The 18365-nt window shown below is 37.6% G+C and overlaps 1 protein-coding gene across 8 annotated transcripts in view; it reads right to left on the bottom strand.

The window, feature by feature from the left end:
* PIK3C2G (phosphatidylinositol-4-phosphate 3-kinase catalytic subunit type 2 gamma) overlaps positions 1-18365 on the bottom strand; it is a 319871-nt gene that overhangs the window by 52284 nt on the left and 249222 nt on the right. For 7 of the 8 annotated variants that reach the window (XM_073223871.1, XM_073223866.1, XM_073223865.1 and 4 more), the window contains 3 exons: positions 4309-4498; positions 3704-3825; positions 583-691 (listed from right to left, as the gene is read on the bottom strand). In XM_073223871.1, coding sequence (XP_073079972.1) covers positions 583-691; positions 3704-3825; positions 4309-4498 — 421 coding nt within the window. Of the gene's footprint in view, positions 1-582; positions 692-2445; positions 3826-4308; positions 4499-18365 lie in introns of those variants that run through there. The other variant, XR_012125937.1, reaches the window with a different exon arrangement.

An 18365-nucleotide genomic window follows, 5' to 3' on the forward strand; every position in this document is an offset into this window, starting at 1 on the left:
GAAAAGGAAATGGATTTTTTTTTTCTAGTGTGTCCAGAAAGAACTAGTCTACCAACAACTTGAGTTAAGGTCCCATAAGACCTGTTTTCAGACTTCTGGCCTTTAGAACTGAAAGAAAATACATTTGTGTCATTTTAAGATACCAAGTTTGTGGTAATTTGTCACAGCAGCGATAGAATCTAATACAATCCTTCCTTTTTTCCACTGGTTGCCTTTCCTATATTGTTCTTATCTTTGGTTCTACTCGAAGCGCTTCTCCAGGACAGCTCTTTTGAATCCTGGTGTTAAAGGCCCAGCTCAGATGCTCTCTTCTCCCTGAAACCCTTTTACCATCACAGTCAGAAGTAATTCTTAATCCTGTAAAACACTAGGATGCTTAGGAGGACTGAGAGTCCTCTAATCTCATATCACTGCAAGTTATTTGAGGCAAAGTGCTGTAATTTTTTGCCATTCCACAGTTTGCTGTTCAGGTATTTTACACAAATTAGGCATGCCCATTTGTTGAATGAAGGTGGGACTAAAAGAATGTCACCATAAAGTATTTAAAAATATTTCTAGGAATAATATATAAAATATACATACATTTGCAACTTCAAAGGATCCATTTAATATCTGTTCCATATAATGATTTAGATCTCTGAATCTTTTGTGATCTGAATTTGTAAAAGGTAAGTGCCACCAATGAGGAAACCTGTTTTAAAAGAAAAAAAGTTTATCTTCATTAGTTTGAAAATTGGCCTCCACATTTTAGGATTGTTTATGAAGTTATAGGTGCATTAGATGGGAGGACCCACAAGAACATTCTTGAAAAAGCCATAGAACGCATGATTAATCCTGAGAGTTTCATTAACACGGCTGTGGGCACTGTGCTCTTTTAACTGTCATTAATATTAATACTAATTTAATTTAACATTACTACATTATTATGTATTTTCCTTCTTACTGTATTTATGGCAGACCACACATTTTGTCCTTTAAATATGTGTGGGGGCTTATGAATGCTTTCTGAAGTTAATGATTGATAATTTTTCAAAAAGGTCAGATTGTACTGTTTCTTCTGGGTTAACTGTAGACATTGCTATGCTAACTAAGTTAAACATTTACCAAGTGACATATGCTTCCATCTGGTCTCAGTCATTTGGAACAAAGTGTCACTTTCCCCAGGAGTCCAACTTGCAGAATTTCCCCTGCGCTATCTGACGATGCATCCTGATGGCTAGGATGTGGTGAAGGCCAACTACTGGGTGGTATGACCTGCTAATGGGTAGCATTCAGCAACTTGTTTTGCTGGTTAAATACATTTTTTAGAAACTACCTAGCAGCTTACTCTGCCTGCAGTCCCGCTGCTGTCCGTCATACTTCTGCTTCCCTGATACAGACCTTTCCCTGGAGAAGGGAACATGGAGGATGGTGAAGAGTTGTCAGCAAACATGCACAAGTATGTGACAATTGCAGGTCATCCTACCCACTGCTTTCTGTTGGGAATGTCAGGGAAGTTCAGAAACAACATGTGTGTCTAAATAATTGACATCTTATTGGTTTACAAGTCCCTTGCAGTTCTAAGGCTGAAAGTATTGAAACTTTTCATCCAGATTTAGCCATCATGAAAATTAATACCAGACACAATTAATCAAAGCATAGAAATACACTTGATAATAGATGGATTAGGCTGGTTTTAAGTATTAGTTTGCATATCTGTGGATGAATTTCCCTTATTGCTAGAATGAAACAGAGCTCAACATCAATTCTATTCCTTTGTTGATGTTTTTATAGATGTGGATGTTAAAAAAATCTTGTATATAATGAGTACATGAAAATTGAGGAATTCAGCTTTGTAATGTCAATTCAATTGTTTGAAATACTCTCAAGTAATAAGCCAAATATAACATAGCAAATCAGTTCTTGAAATAATTTATGACCTTTTATCTGACAATGCCATTCATGCCCCCTCAGTTTTGTTCATACCAAAGATTAGGAAACACTGACTTGGAAACAGATTTGATGACTGGTTATTAGAATAATTCAGACAATAATGAAATAAACATGTAAAATACAGGATTTGAGGAAGTATGACTTCTCTTACTAAACATGGGGTCAGAGAAAATTTGCCCTCATCCTTTTATTATATGCATCAGTGTAAGCCTTAGCTCCTTTGGGACTTTCAGCATACAAATATTGTTAAGGACACATCAGACTAAATATTCCTCTGCTCCACACACTGCTTGACTGCTTTTAAAATCAATTTAGGTACCATTACCAGGCAGTGGTTGTTAAGGAAAGCAGAATCCTAACTAAGGGGAAAATCAAGAAAAGGCATACAGAGAAAGCTTATTAGCACTTCTTAAGTTTTATAAGTTATACTAATACGTATCATAGAGATGAAAGTGCAGAACAGAGAAGTTTTTGAAACCCAAATAGACAGCCATTTAACAAGGATCAACATACTTCTCAATGATCACTTAGTAGGGCACAATGGCAACCACGGATGGTGAACTCCGTATTTACAGTCAGACTTCAAAGTTTTTGCATCTCCTTTTTCTCAATTACTCTGTTAGATGTTTTGGTAATTCTTAAAGCAGATGCTGCTTTCAAAAGCTTCCACAATAGCGTTCCTTCCCTCTTGGTCTGTTAAATGTGCTCTTACTCTAATTTGCTGACTTCCTGATGTATAAAGTACCTGTCAGAATCCCTGTGACATCTGCAAGTACAGTTTTTTTTTCATGAACATGAACTCCTCAGTCTTCAGTATTGCACATTCTCTCTCCATCCATTGATAATTTTGCTTAGGTTTATATTGTGGGAAGTGACTAAATCCTGAAAGCCTAGTAAAAATCCACATGTACAGAGTATTTCAGGTGAAATGTGACATTCACACTGTTAACAGACCATTTGCTTAACAAAAATCCCAGTAGAGAGAAAATAACATTTGATTTTCCTAAGTGTCAATATTATAATGTCCGGGAAGTTCACTCTTTTAAAGTAAAAATATAGCTTTGGTATATGCTGAAGTCTATGACTTAAAGTTAGCTAGTTTCAAGTGATAAATTTAGATTTATTTGAACAGAAGTTATTTTCATTTATATTCTTAGTTTATGTTTATTTAATATGTTTTTCATTGTAACATGAATGGAAACAATGGTTTTCAAGATCAGTTCAAAATGAACATAGCAACAAATTAAATTTAGATAATCCAAGTCAAAGTTAACAATTAATGATAAAAAAGTGAGTTGATTTTAATAAGTTTTACTTACATACTAATCGATAGTAATATATTTAATTTTTTTCCAGTACAGCAAATAAACTGGAGCTTTTCACTGCAGTTATTTGTTGAAAGAGTAGATGTATCCAAGGTAGTTCTGCATTTTCAGTTTTGTGTTTATAGAAAAATGTAAAAGGTTAAATTTGAAAATAGGCAAATAAAACAACTTTCCTAATAATTGATGAAAAATGAAATCAGTTGTGAATTTTTCTATCCACAAAATCAATGGCTGGAAGCAAACAGAAATTGTAAACCTTGTTCTGTTTTATGAAACAAAAGGTTCTTCACTCTGAGAGCAGTACAGACTCCCTGCTGGGACAGATTCAATGTCATTAGAGTCAGAACGCCGTGTTGCTCACAAACAGAAAATCCCATAACCATAATTTTTCCTTAGGTTCAAGGACAAGTACTGAAGGCAAAGTGCTGTGGAGGAGAGCGCCTTACTCTGGAAGAGGCAGTGCTGCAAACTGCTTCTGCAGTTGGCTGTGAAGTTTTGAAAACTGTTCAAATGATTTTTCTGTCAGGATTGTTTCATTGTCCCCGTGTGTCACCCGGATCAGATACAGCTGAAGAAAATAAACAAAAATCAAAAGTGATAATATCAGCCTGCAATACATTCTAAAATCTATTTTCATGTAAACTAAACAGAGCAGGAAACTCTGTAAAAAATCATCATCACAAAGGCTAAGAGATGCAATTTGCAAAGGCAAAATTACCTATAAACACAATATGTAAAGATAGAATGATATATGCTGGGAACAGACTGTCTAATTTCTGCTCTTCTTTTCTTACGGACACTTTAATTAGCTCTTGATTCATAGTCCGCCACCAAGAAGGAACTACTCTCTTTGATGGTTCTCTTACTAACAGCTCTGGTTGTTCCGATTTCTTCTTAGAACATCCTCCTTAATGGCACTTCTGCTCGAACTGTAACTGCTTTTCATTTGCATAATAAAAAAATCATGGAATAAGGATGTGTATCATAGTGAAGGTAAGTCTGAGATTAAGTCAAATGATAGTTAAGTCAAGATGACAGACTTGAGACTTACATTATTCGTTTTCTTGCTGAACCCTAAAATTGTGGCTCTTCGAATTGACCTGGTTGCACTCAGCACACAGGATTCCTGGGAAAAAGTCTGTGAAGTAGATTTGGCAGGACTTATAGCTGTCATTTGTGCAAGTGTGTGGATCAAGTTATTTAACTTAACAGGGAAGCATTCCAGACTTTCCTTTATTTTCCTAGAGAAGTGAAAGAGAAAAGATAATGAGTAACATTTCCCTGAGTTGACTCATTTCATTTAAGATTTGCTTCCTTGTGTTTGTTAGATGTGGAGGAAAAAGTTAAGACCCATGTCTATTTCGATCTCAACCATTAAATGCTATTTTTTTTGTTGCTGTAAACTCCAAGTTCACATCTTGAGGTGTTGGCAAATAGAAAAGAAACTCTCAGGGTGAAATATAAAACTGTAATTGCAATATTGTATTTTGACTTCTTTAGGTTTGTTTTCTATTTTTAGGGATAATTTTAAAAAAATCAGTTTGGATTATAATTGCTTAAAATATTGACTTAATTCCAGAAGTGAAATTTGCAAAACAATGTGTTTTCCAAGAAGCTCAGCAGCTATCCCTGTACTCGGTATGCTACTCCTCCCCTCCTGCTGTTACCAAACTGGCCCACCCAGCTTCGCAGAGGGCACCTGTGGGCTCTTAGTGGTCCTGTTCTCAGGTCGATCAGATCTGTTGCTTCCTTAGACTTTTCCTGTAAGATGCTGATACACAGGTCTTGTAACTTAGTGGTTTGTCCCTATCTGCTTGTATTTTAGGGTTCTTGGGAATACCTTCTTACCTAGTTTTGTTGAACATGTTGTTCATAGTTTCGGGGGGTTGTTACCCTATTTGATATGTCTGTTGTATGGAAGAGATTCAGGAACAGTAAAAAAACTTGACTTTTTATGATATATAATTCAAGCCACACTGTAAATTATAAAGTAAAACATGAATGTTTCCCTTTATCTTTCCTCTGTTTCTACTCTCCTCCCCAGAAATAACCACTAAAACCAGTTTGGTGTTATTCTTTTGAGCTTTCTCTATACATTTTACCAACAGACTATACAAACACACAGACACGCTCACCACGCTGTATTTACTCCCAGCATATGCCAGGTAATATTCTAGGTATTGGGATAAAGCAATGAGCAAAAGAGAAGTTTCTCCCCTTACAGAGTTTATGTAATGTGAAATTCATACAATAATGATATAAACATGTAAAATACAGGATTTGAGAAAGTAATATATACTATAAAGGAAGCAAAAATAGAAGTTGGGTAGAGGGAATATGGAGTAGGTAACAGTCTTGCAATTTTAAATAGGATGGTCAGGGATAACCTCCTGAACAGAGGAGTTGAGTGACGATTCGATAAAGACCTTAATTCTGTATTATTCTAGACCATGGAATTTCTGATGGAGGACATTCTAGGCAGAAATAACAACTAGTACAACTAGTCCAGAACTAGTTGGTGTTTAAGACAGCAGAAAACAGCAGTGTGGTTGACACAGAATGAGGATGGGAAGAAGGGATTCAGACAAAGGGAGCACTATTATTGTAAGAATTGTGATGTGTGAGATGGAAGTAAAAAAGACAGGAGTCAAAAATCACAATTACAAGCCATGTTGGAATTTGCTTTTTTTTTGACTTAGTAATGTATTTTGGAAAAAAATTGTAGGAACTGGTGCATAGTAAGTGAGGTAAAAACATTTGTTGAATAAACAATCTTTCTAATTCAGAACACAGACTTAAACCTATTTTTAAAATGGCCACAGTCTACAGTGAAAGTATAGATGTACAATAATTAATGTAACCAATTTTATTTTTTCCAAAGAACCATTCTTTCCTTTCTGATTCACCTTTGCCCAATGCCAAGAGTCTATATATGCATAGGCCTGTTGCTGGACTCTTCATTCTGTTGCACTAGTCCATTTGTCTGTCTCTGTGTCAATATTACACTTCCTTATATAATTAGAACTTATAAGTCTTGCAATCCACAACTGTTTTTTTACCTTGTTCTTCTTCCAGTGTTTTTTCACTATTTTAGTCTCAAATATATTTTAGAATCAGCCTATCAAGTTTACCCATGCACAAAAGAGTAAATGTGTGGAGAGTTGAGTGGTACTTCAATGAAGCTACACATCAATTTGGGGAGAATTAACATTTCTATGGTATTGAGGCATGCAACCAGCAGTGGGCATGGTATGTTTCTCCATTTAGTTAGGTTTTATTTTACATCTCTCTGTATGAGTTTAGAATTTTTTCTTGTGAAGTTTGGCATATCTTTTGTCAGATTTATTCCTCAGTTGAACAAATATTTCTATGGCAAGTTGTAAATGTTCTCTTTTCCTAAATTTTATTTTAACTAATATTTCATAATATATGAATAGATTTTAAACTCATTAATTCTAACATGTCTGTATATTCTTTTGAAATTTGTATGGACACAGTCATGTAATCTGCAAACAATAATGTTATGGAAGAAACTGGAAAACCTGGACTGGATCGCTGACGGAAGAACCAAGCGGCAGTCGGAGGTCTGGGAGTGTTGAGGTTTTATTTTACACCGGCGGGCTCAGAGGGGGGTCATCTCCCAAGGTCTGAGTCCCAAACAAAGGTAAGGGGAGCAATATATCATTCTGCTGCTGTATGTGCAACATTTCTATGTACACAGCAAATAGGCAGCAAGCAAGGGAAAAGGGAGTTTGGGGGGTAAGTGCCTGGAGGACTAAGGATGAAAGGACCGAGAGATATGTTCTTCCATGTCCTCAATGTCAATAACATAGTTCAATAACATTTGATATTTTTTCCCTCAATTTTATAAAATTTCAAGTTTAATCTTGTTCTGGTACTAGACTTCCCTGAATAAATTCTATATTTTCCCATTATTATACATCAGTCTAGGTCAAAATTTCCTAAGAAAGTCAAAATATACTATGGATCACTATTTCCAGTGTTTATTATTTCCAAAAATGTTCTTTGACTTTATGAATTTATGGGTATATAGTGTATAAAATATTCATTTCTTTCCTTATCAATAGTTTAAAGACATGAAGATAATAATAATAATAGTAGACGTATATGACTGATCATGATTTATAGACTCTGCCAGGCAGCTGCAACTAGAAAGTCTCTCCCTGTGCACCGCGTGAAACCTCATCCTAGACAGGGGAGGGTTCTTGACTCTGAACCAGAAAAGAATTCCCCGAGCAGGTCGGATGAGTGCAGGTAAGGAAGGAATTCATTAGTGCGAGAGTAGAAATGAAGGGCAGTGGCCTTGCAGGCAGCGGAGAGCAGGAAAATGCAGAGGTGCAGGGGGAAGTTTTGCTGAACATTTTCTTGGTCTAGGGCAGATTCCCTTGCCATCTCGGAAAGCCAGGGTCAGTTGGCGTCCTCTGTCTGCTTGGATCTGCACTGCCTGGAGGCTAGCCCCTACCACCCCAGGATTGGTGGAATTGTGGAGTGTGGGATGGACTGAGGTTATGTTCTGAGAACTTCACAAAGAAAGGAGATTGTCAGGCAGGCTCCTGCAGCTGCAGTTCCCTCTGGGTCACCCAGGTGACGGGAACTTGCAGGCCCAAATCTGAGCTCTCAGCAGCCCTTCTCTACATTAGGAGTAAAGCAGAGACTAAGTGAAGGCTTAGAAACAGAATGAAATAGCAAAGAAACAAAGAAGCCTACCACTGGAAAAGCACAGAGAAACAAAACAAGTTGAGCAGAGACAAAGCTTTATTTTATTTAAAGTTACACATAGAAAGATAGAAAAAGTATGGGCATCCTCAGAGAGGAGGCACACTGAAAAGCTGGGGTTTCCCTCTTTTAAGGATTTTTCAAAGGACCAGGGTGTATGGACTTGTAAAGTGGACTCAAAATGCTTATTTCGGGTGAGAAACATCTTCTATTATCAGTCCTCCAGATAATTCTGCAAAATTAACTTAACACAAGAAATTGGTCAGTTCCTCTCCAGGATAGCAGCTCCTCTCTGGGGACATACTAATCAAGACCACCTGCCCTGACCCCAAGGTGGGCTAATTTACTGTCTGTTTGCTAAAGAATATGTTAGGGATCTTACGGTCTAACTTCCTGGCTTTTAAAATGGAATCTTAGCTTCAGAATGGAATCCTTCCTGTTCTTACTATACTGTTTATGTCTCAGCTTTTTTGGAAAATTAATCATGATGCTTGTCTCTTCTCTCTGTCTTCACCATGGAGTCCCATTAATTAATTAATTAATTCATTCAACAAATATTTACTGACCATTTTTATGTGTTCGGGTGGAAAGCTCTGGAGTGACAGCATGGACTCACTTGTCTTTAAGATAGGCTTGTGAACCCATAAATCCTAAGATCTGATGTACTTACCCTCACAAAATTTCCACTATGTCCATGCCTTATTCTTACATTTCCCAACAGTTAAGATGTAAGAAGACTGGTGATGAAGTATGAATTTTTATGGTAAGCCTATAGTTTCAGGGCAGACTTTCACATATGTCCATTTCTATCTCTCAGGTAGCAGAGTTAACAGGTCAGATAAAATAGTGCCATTAAATATGACCCAACTTGGGACTGGGGACCTGAGAGCAATAGGTTTCAGGCCTCCATGAGGATTTGATTTATATTGGTGGCAGCTCTCTGATTTATTTTGTTTAATGGCTGCATCAGCAGGATTATGCTTTGAAATATCCTTACATTACAGGCCCAAAGCAACAGCTGGAAGGATTAAGTTCTCAGATGGCCTAGGAGAAACTTCCAGGTGGTCTTGATAAACACCTAACTTGCAGCTAGGCACAGTTCTCTGTGCTGGGAGGCAGAGGTCAATTAGAGAAATCAGACTTCCGCCCTCAGGGAGTATATATCCTTAGCCAGGCAGGAACTGTAATAAATGCATCTGTTAATCTTTTCATCCTTGGAGGAAAGCAGTAAAATCATTTTAGCAATAGATAAGAAAAAGACCAAAAGAGGTTAAATGAATACCAAAGGTGACATCATCTAGAAAGTAGCAACCGAAAATTCCAACTCCTGTTTATCTGATTCTGGTTTTTGCTCTCATTATGGATTATTTATAATGAACAGTTTTTCAGCTTTGTCTTTAAGAGACATAAATCAATTGATTTTTGTGTGGAATTCCCAGGTAGAACAAAGGCACTAAAACAATAATCCTTTAATTTTCACATAGAAACAATGTGACAGAAAAAAAAAAGAAAATAGCATTTCTCACAGCCAGGGAACCAGTCCAAATGGGCACAAAACAAGCATGAAATTTCTTAAGTCTTAGGTCCTATCCTAAAAATGTGTTACATTCTATTCTACTTCATAACACATGTACCTTTTTATATGATACAAATATTTTAAATTGCTAATCATCAGAAACAACTGCTACTAACAGTTCCCTCACCATGTGTGTGATTGGGCAACTAAGTTTATCAGTTTCAGAAAACTGGGTTGAATCCAAGAGGTCTGATCTTCCAAGTTAGGTTCAGTATATAGGTAGATTTTTTCCCTCAGATTAAACATTGTATTTTTTGAATACACATTAATATTAAGAGGTGACTACAAGTGGCAAAAATTTTTCACTGCTTCATGGGCCACATCAGAACCACCGTTGAGGAGAGATGCTTGTCATTCTGGGGAATGGCAGTTCAGGGAAGGTCTGAGGCGACACTAAGGAAATGTCAGCAAGAGCGAGTTTCTATTGCTGAACTTGTGTGTATTATTTTGTGATTTGAGAGAATACCTGCTTTACTAGTCAATCTCTCTAACAGTTTCAGGGACATATTTCTCAACAGATTTTTCCCATGAAGGAATTGCATAAGAACGCCCTTATTTTACCAATAACATCATTAATCGTCTATAAATAGAAGAGCAGTTTCAAGTGACTCATACTCCCCATGAACAAATGTCTTCATCTCACTCAAACTTCATTCTTGTTGCAGTGATTTGGCATATGTAATAAACACATTATCTTTTTTTTTTTTTTTGTATTGGAGTTACTAAGTCCAGCTCTGTGAGTCACTCTCCATTCAGAGGGAATAATGAATTAAGACAACTTTGTCACAATTTCTTCTGTGCCATGAGGACAAATATTAGTTCAATGTAGAATTCATACTCTAAAATATCTGACTAGCACTTTAAAGCACACTTAAGCCTAAACAGTATGCTATTAAGATCATTCTCATTTTGTTACAAATTTATACTGGGCCAATAAGTAGGCAAACCAATATTTTTTAATCAAAAAAATACCCATTCTGAGATTAATTCAATGAATAATCATTACTGATACATTCTTAGTACACAATAAAAAAAGTTCCTCTCTGTGCACTTTTATTTTTAAAAAATCAAGATTGTCTGACATGGCAAAGAGATGATTTAAATTGTACATGTATGTAATGTGTATCTACACATGTGTGAACACAAATATTTAAGCTTCATGTTCTAACCTTTTAAATAAAATAGATAATAAAAAAGGATATCTCATGTTAACTCCTTGTGGCTTTGATGCCATGGTACCCTAATTTGAGAAACATGGCTATAAGCATTTATATGTTTTCTTACCATGTTCTTTCAACTAATCTGAAGATATAAAGTTAAAGGACATTTATGCTTATCTCAGATTGTCAGAGCACTAGGAGTTTCATATGCAGGATTTTTTTTCCCAAATAATTTTGCTTAGGGTCCTGGGAAGAGCACCCATTATGCAAGAAAACAATTTGTTCTATTTTGAATCATTCATTAGTTTTACCATGATCTCAGAGAAGCCAAATAGCTTTCAGGAGACTCAACTGTTTCATTTATAAAATACAGTTGATGACTAAACCATGCCATCTCCCAGGATTATTGATGGTCTCGAGTGAGGTAACGTATGAAAAGTCACCGTGTTGCCGGTTGAGTTTGTCCCAGCCAACACAAAGAATTGCAAGGCAGAGACAGTAGCAAAGAAGAGCACAAGTTTTACTTGAATACACTCCAACAGAGTGGGCCAGAGTCACGGTAGACAAAGGCCTCGATCCATTGGGCGGGAGGCCAGGAGATGCCTCTTTGATTGACAAGGTAAGGCCACTTGATTGATGGGTCCATTTATATAGCCACCCCTCTCAGCTTGCGTATCGTTTCTCATCATGAGGTGTGGTTTGGGAGATTCTGAGTTTTGCTCTGTTGCCCCTGTGCTGTGATCTTTCGTTTGCCCTTGTGTTATGATCTGGCTGGGACCCATTTGGCTTGTCCCAATAGGCAAGGAAGTTTTCTCCCTGCACAGCCTTGGTGTCTTCATGTGGGATACCCTAATTGGGCAGGGTTTGGACAGTTTTTCCTTGAACCTTATCTTCTTCCCCAGCTGCTCATGTCTATCTTTCTACCTAACAATTGGAAATCTAATAACATTATGCAAATATTATTTCAGGAAGCTTACTACCAAATAAGAAAAGAAATGAATATATATGAGCTCAAAAGGTAGCAACTACAGATGGAGGGATACAAAGGAAACAAATGTTTAGATGTATGATTCTGGGAAGCTGACTTGTAAACTCTCTGGAAATCTCACAAAAGAGGTATTAGCTTGGGAATTTATCTTTCTTTTCCTTTTCTTCTGCTTCATAGTTTAAAACTTGGCTTAAAAAACAAAACAAACAAACAAAAACTTTACTATTTTCTAAGTTGAAGTTTCAAGTCTTCACAATTTACTTACAAGGTCACCAGTCTTATGTAAATACCACAGGCACCTACCTCTGCATGCAAACAAGAATTCCAGGCTCCAGGGCCTTGACTATGAATAAGTAATTCTTATACCTTCTTAAGGAGGCTCCTGACAAAAATTAGACAAATCAGAGAAAGTGGAATAAAGGACCTAGGGAAAGGTTGATGCACTGACCTAATTATGTGTAAGTATTATGCCAGTGAAATAGTATTCCAGGTTTCTCTCCCTTCAACCAAAGCAAGCGCATTTAATTGATGATATTAAAATGAAATCTGGTGCAAAACAGGATGATAAGTCTTCACATGCAAAAGTATAGAAAATTCAATTGTGATAAATGGTGCTATAATTAAGGCAAAGATAAATTAAGATATTTAAAATATGAAAAATTGCATCAAAAACAGCCAATTATTTTAGTCTAGTTGGTTAAATCTCTGGAATATAGCAATTGTGTGCAATGCACAGGGTCAGCAATACTGGTGAGTATTGAGTATTGACTGATGCCCATAGCTGTGTGGAGGTAACAGCCATTGTGAAACAGCGCCATCTGGACTATTCATCTTCTTAAACTAATGACTTCTGGTACTCTTGGTGGGTACATTAAACTTTCCAAATGCTCTTAACCTTTAGACTGATAGTCTAATGAAGAGTTTAAGCTCTATTTTTTAAAAAATCTAATACCTAAGGTGTATCCTGACTTGATATTTCAGCAAATTGGGCAAATTTTTATTGTAACTTACACAATTCAAAAACAGAGACTCTCTTAATGCAGAAATTTAGAACAGCAACCAAGCTGCCAAACATGTTAATGAGTGTAACTGGGTCATGTCATTTAAGAAATACAGTATTGTTAAAGGTATTATACCTGCAGTTTAAAAAAATAGTTTACAAAGTTAGTTTAGTTCAGACTGGTTTTTGTAATTAGTATCTTTTTAAATGGGAGGCTATCACAACAAAAGGAGAAATTCCTTTTGTTTCAATTTGAATTTCTTTTCAAGTCAGCTTTCCTGATTTAGGGGAAGTTGGACATCAGGACTATTAATGCCTTCAGGTGTTTTTATTTTTGTTTTTCTTGTAGGTATCAATGGTTAAACTAAGGCAAAAGAAAACCTTTTCCCATATTTGTGGAACTATAACAATCCATAAGATGACAGTTTGAAGTACTAAACAAGCCTCAAAAAATTTTAATAATAAAGAACCCAGGAATCTGCATCTCTGTCCCAGACTCTTTCTCAGCTTCAAAGAGAAACAAGATAGAAAGCCATGGAATTCTGATTTGAGACAATTGAGCATAAAGAGTCTTGTAGCTTGTAGCCATGAGAAGCAAATAAGGAGGAATGAGGGGATCCCTGGGAATTTCTGGCATCATGTCTGCACACCCTAGGGGGCTCGAGGACTCCATGTTCTGTCTGTGATGTGGAATCCCTGGGCACTTTCTCTTTCCAGTGGCTTCACAGCTGTACTTTTGGGGACAGTCATCATGCCTACTCTTCCGAATCGCCGCATAACTGAGATTGCTCTCTCTGAAACTCAAAGTTCAGAGAAGAAATGCTAGGCTCTTCTTTGTGAAAGATTTACATGAGAGGAATAAGGATGGGCAACAGAATTTGTGATGGCTTTGCATGAAGAAGCTGGTCCAATAGAGACAAAGGCAACTAGTTAAGTCAATCATACTGCCTCTCTCTGGAATTTATGCTACAGAACACTCGCCAATGGGCAGAGAGAAGCAGAATACGATAGGAAGGGATAAGCAGAGTAGAAGGTCTTTGTTTCTATTAGAAACTTCCAGGTCCTATTTGGATTTGTTAGGTTACAGTTTCATGCCTTTTCCCCAAGGATACCAGATAGATGTCTGGTTCTTGCTACTAAAATACTTCATTATTGAAATTTTTTTCCTTCTGTTGAGGTTTGTAGTTTTGATTTGCCTCAGGCTGCCTTTAGTTTTAGCTGAAGAGCAGGCAGTCTTATACTTAGTAAACCAAAGAATCTGCATGTCAGACCAAATGGAGTATCTGGAAATACATGGAAAATTTCCTCTCATATTTTTGGAGGAGGAAATGGATGAAGTGAAAACATGATCTGTATGTGGGAGGGGAGGTAGGCAGAAAGTTTATGCTTAATGATCCCAGTCTGGTTTGTGAAATAGGTTATCTGTTTCTAAGGACAGCTAACCCGAGGTTTGAGAGTGATTGAAAATTCTGAAATAACCCATTTGGATGACATTTTAATGGATGGTTGCCTTTGTTGCCTAGCAGTGGGCTCGGCAGAGATATTACATGAGAGTATCAATTTGCCGGGACTGAGTCATGATACTTGCTTGATTCTATTCAATAGCACTCAGCTGTAAGGGGAGTAGAAAAAATAAAAAGCAGAGGAGTTGGCAATGATGTGAAAAATCTTTGTGACCAGGAAACCAATTCTATTTTGCTTTTTTTATTAATGCCATTAATTGTAATACAATTTTTAATGCTACAGCATCCTTTGAACTATAATGATCAGCTCTTGACTCAAAGTAAATACCCAGGGTGAGGTAGGATTTGCACTGTTCCTAAGTACTCCCTCAGAGAGGTGGGAAAGCCATTTCTTCAAGTCTCAAACAGGGACAAGAGGGCAGCCTCTTAATGCTAATACTACCTGCATCTAAGGCACTTAAGGTAGCCACACGGGCCATGTCTCAGGTGGCTTAGTTCTCATTCATGACCCAGATCTGGGAGCTTGATGTTAGCAGTGGTGGAAGTGAGCTAGAGCCGGGAAAGGAGACAAGTGCCATGCCACTGTAAAATCTACTTAGCCTGTAGAAAAGGGCCCAGATTATTTTTTAACTTAATCTATATGCTCTTCTTCCTCTTTGTCCAGTCATCTTAATCAATTAGTAAATTTGTAACTAGGATGAGAGACCTTTGGAGAATAAACAAACCTACAAGGGTAAAGAATACCAGGATCTGGATCAACAGTCAACTAAATAACCCTATTCTTAAAATAAAACTTCAAAGGAATTATTAATCACCTGTATACATCATGCCTTATACCGACTGCTACCCAAAAGGTACTATAAAACCCCAAACCTAAACTCTTAAGCTTGCCTCCTCCATGAGGTTGCCCACACTTCCGTCTGAGTGTGTACTGTCTTATCAAATAAACTTTTTTGCTGCATAAGCCTACTGCACTCTGTCTCTGAACTCTTTTGCATGATAAAGACAAGAATTTGCTGACCTCCACCTCCAGCAGTGTCTTTGTCACTTTGCTATTTCATTCAGCTTTCTAGTCTTAAATACAACCTTTTTCTCTCCCCCTAATCTATTGCAGACCAGTAGGTAAAGGGAAGTTCTCCGAACATACCCTTACTCTATCCAGTGCTTCATGGCTCCCTCCAATTGTAGGGTGGTAGGGATGTAATTCCCACACTGTGCAGATCAAGTGGACCCTGGATACCAAGTGACCTTGGCTGTAAGAGTTGGCAAGGGATTTGCCCTATGCCCAGTGGGAGTTTCATGGACTTCCCTTTTCCCCCTCTGTTCTTCCTTGCTCTCTACTGTCTGCACGGCTGCAGACATTCGACACCGCTCTTGCTTTATTCTTGCTGGCACTAGTTTGACCTGATAGCAAATTCTTTCCTGATCAGAGTCGAGAGTCTTCCCCAGTCCAGGTTGAGGTTTTGCTTAGTGCTCAGAGAGAGACGTCCCCAGACGCAGCTGCCTGGCAACCAAAAGTGGATTTTCTTGTCTTATTTATTATCTGTACCTCAGTAGTGATGTCAGAAGAAACAGTTGCATAAAACACTTTGGGACAACAAAGAGAACAAGGAATTAAGCATGCAGGGGCTCTCCTAAGGACTTCAGAGTGAATGACACTCATTGAAACACCAAGACTGATGTTGGGTTTGTTGTAGAACTTGGTTTCTTTTTGGGAAAATTACGTGCACTGATGCCAACACTCCACGTTTCTTCTAGAGTTTTGAAATCCATGTGATGTCAGGGAACACAGCTTAAGCTAACAATATTATTTACACAGAAAAGTAAAAAAAAAAAAGGCACATAATTTTTGACATTTCTTTGAATCATGTGGATCATGCCATTAAAAGCTCCATTATTATTTTAATTAACCAGGTTACTTTTATAAATTCACTCTAGGTTGTTTAATTGTTAGCAAGGGAAATATTGTACAATTTGTTTGAAAAATTTAAAATACATAAATAATAGAGAGATCTTAAATAGCTTTTTTAAATGGTCATGAATCAGTCCCAATCAATCGAGGCTCCGTGATGTGGATGACAGACAGGTCCTTCACAGAGTTGGACGGCATGTGTGGTAGGAAAGACCCTCAGTACTCGATCTATGTATGACGACAGTGGAGCTTAGAGAAGAGTTGTGAAGACAAACTCAAAACACATTGAATCACATCGAAAAATAAAGGTATGTAATTGAGATTTTTGGATTAACATCCTACTGAACAGGCTCTTGGAAATTAAAGGGAAAGTGAATCTCATGGGGGATTTATCTGAGGAAAAAAGGGGAAAAATGTAGAGAGATCTAAATGGGTCAAAATGGGAAAAGGAAGGAAGGTGACTGCCTTGGGGTCACTATTCAAATCATCCCACTGGAGTTTCCTAGGGCAGCAATTATAGCGGACCTGGAGCCGGACACCCTGGCGGTGGCACAGAGGTGGTTTTCAGCACAGAGGGTAGAGATTAAGACCCCACCCTCTGGAGCATGACCAATTGGTTTGGAACTGTGACTCTGTCTCCTGCTGGCTGTATCCTTTGGCAAATCATTTAACTTCTCTGGGGTCTCAATTTCGTAATCAAAAAAATGTAGATAAAAATGATATTACCTCACAGATACATTATAGTGATTAAATAAGTTACTTCAGGAAAACCACTTAGAACAGGGCCTGACACATAAGAAACACTGTATTAAATGTTAGCCATTATTGAGTACCTTTTATATACATGATTGATTTTACATTGTATTTTCTGTTAAATTAAGGTTTTTAATATATTTTAAGGGGAATAGAGCTTGTTTCATATTCAGATATTTTTATAAGTGGAGAAGTGGGAATATGTCCCCTGCTTTACTTGGGTGAAATTATTATAACCGTGACACACGAAACACAGGCTATAGCCCAGTCACATTTCCGACCTCCACCTTTTCTGGCCCTATCCATATGCCTTCCCCATCTCCCCACTCAGTCTCACTGACAGGAAAATCATGGGCTGGCCGTGCAGCAGCCTACATTAAAGGAAGGCACCTCTTCGTGCCGTGGGAACCCACCCACTTTGGATGGAATTAGCTGGACCAGGGCTGGGCAGCTGGAGTGAGGGGATGATGCCTGCTGGGATCCCCAGAGCTGCCTTGAACCCCAAAGGGCCTTCCAGGCTCTCAGCAGATGTCCTTCTGCTCTTCTTGAGGCAGGCTGTTAGCTTTCCCCTGGGATTTCTCATACAAGCCCCCATCCTCGTTAGTTGAGGCAAGCTGAGAGTCCCTCAGCCTTGAAAGCAAGGATCTGAAACACCTATGCAAGTCTTCAAGCTATAGCTTCTTTGGCTACCGATAGTTGTTCAACTAATATTTGTAGTTTCCTTACTGGATAAAAACAAATGCTTCTTTCAGAAGTAACTTTTTATTATTGAAAGGCATTTTTCAAGACTAAAAGAGCCTACCAGACTCCTGTAAAGTTTCTGTAATGGCAGAATTTCAGAAACAAACTGGATAATGGGCGGGTATATTTTTGACAGGGGCTCTTCCTGGTGTTCCTTAGCCGTATCGTATAGTTTCCAATGTTGAATGTTGAAGAAAAAACCTAAACCAGCGGATCAGGGTTCTAGCCATGGGCCCTAGTCTTAGCTCTATTTCTTACTACTTCTTTTAATCAAGGGTAAACCCTTAATTCTTTGGATCTCAGTTTCTTCCTCTGCATATTTGTTGTCAGAATAAACAAACTGTAAGGATGTTTATTAACAAACAAATATTCCAGCTCTAATATTCTGTGATTCTGTCATATTGCTCCTACCTAATCACAAGAGCAGCTTATTCACTACAGTTCATGAACCAGAAAGCCCTTGTAAAAGTGAAATTCTCCAAGTACACAGGCCGCCCCCATGGACGTCCCTGTAATTGAGAGAGGTTCCTCACTTCAAATTCTGGAAGGGGGAGAGAAAAAATAATACCTGTGTGGGAAAGGTTTTATTGTAACTATTATTTTCCTCAAAAGGACAAAGCATACATTTGTTAAAAAGAGTATAACAAAAAATCTGTGTTTACAAATTTCCAGTTGGAAATATTAGAAAAATTAAAAATTAGACTCAGCTAAGATTCAACATTAAGAAGTTATAGGAAAGAGCACTGTATTTCTCCACTTAAACTGTTTACTAGGATAG

This window comes from Manis javanica, chromosome 15, assembly GCF_040802235.1.
Source record: "Manis javanica isolate MJ-LG chromosome 15, MJ_LKY, whole genome shotgun sequence".
Classification (NCBI taxonomy): domain Eukaryota; kingdom Metazoa; phylum Chordata; class Mammalia; order Pholidota; family Manidae; genus Manis; species Manis javanica.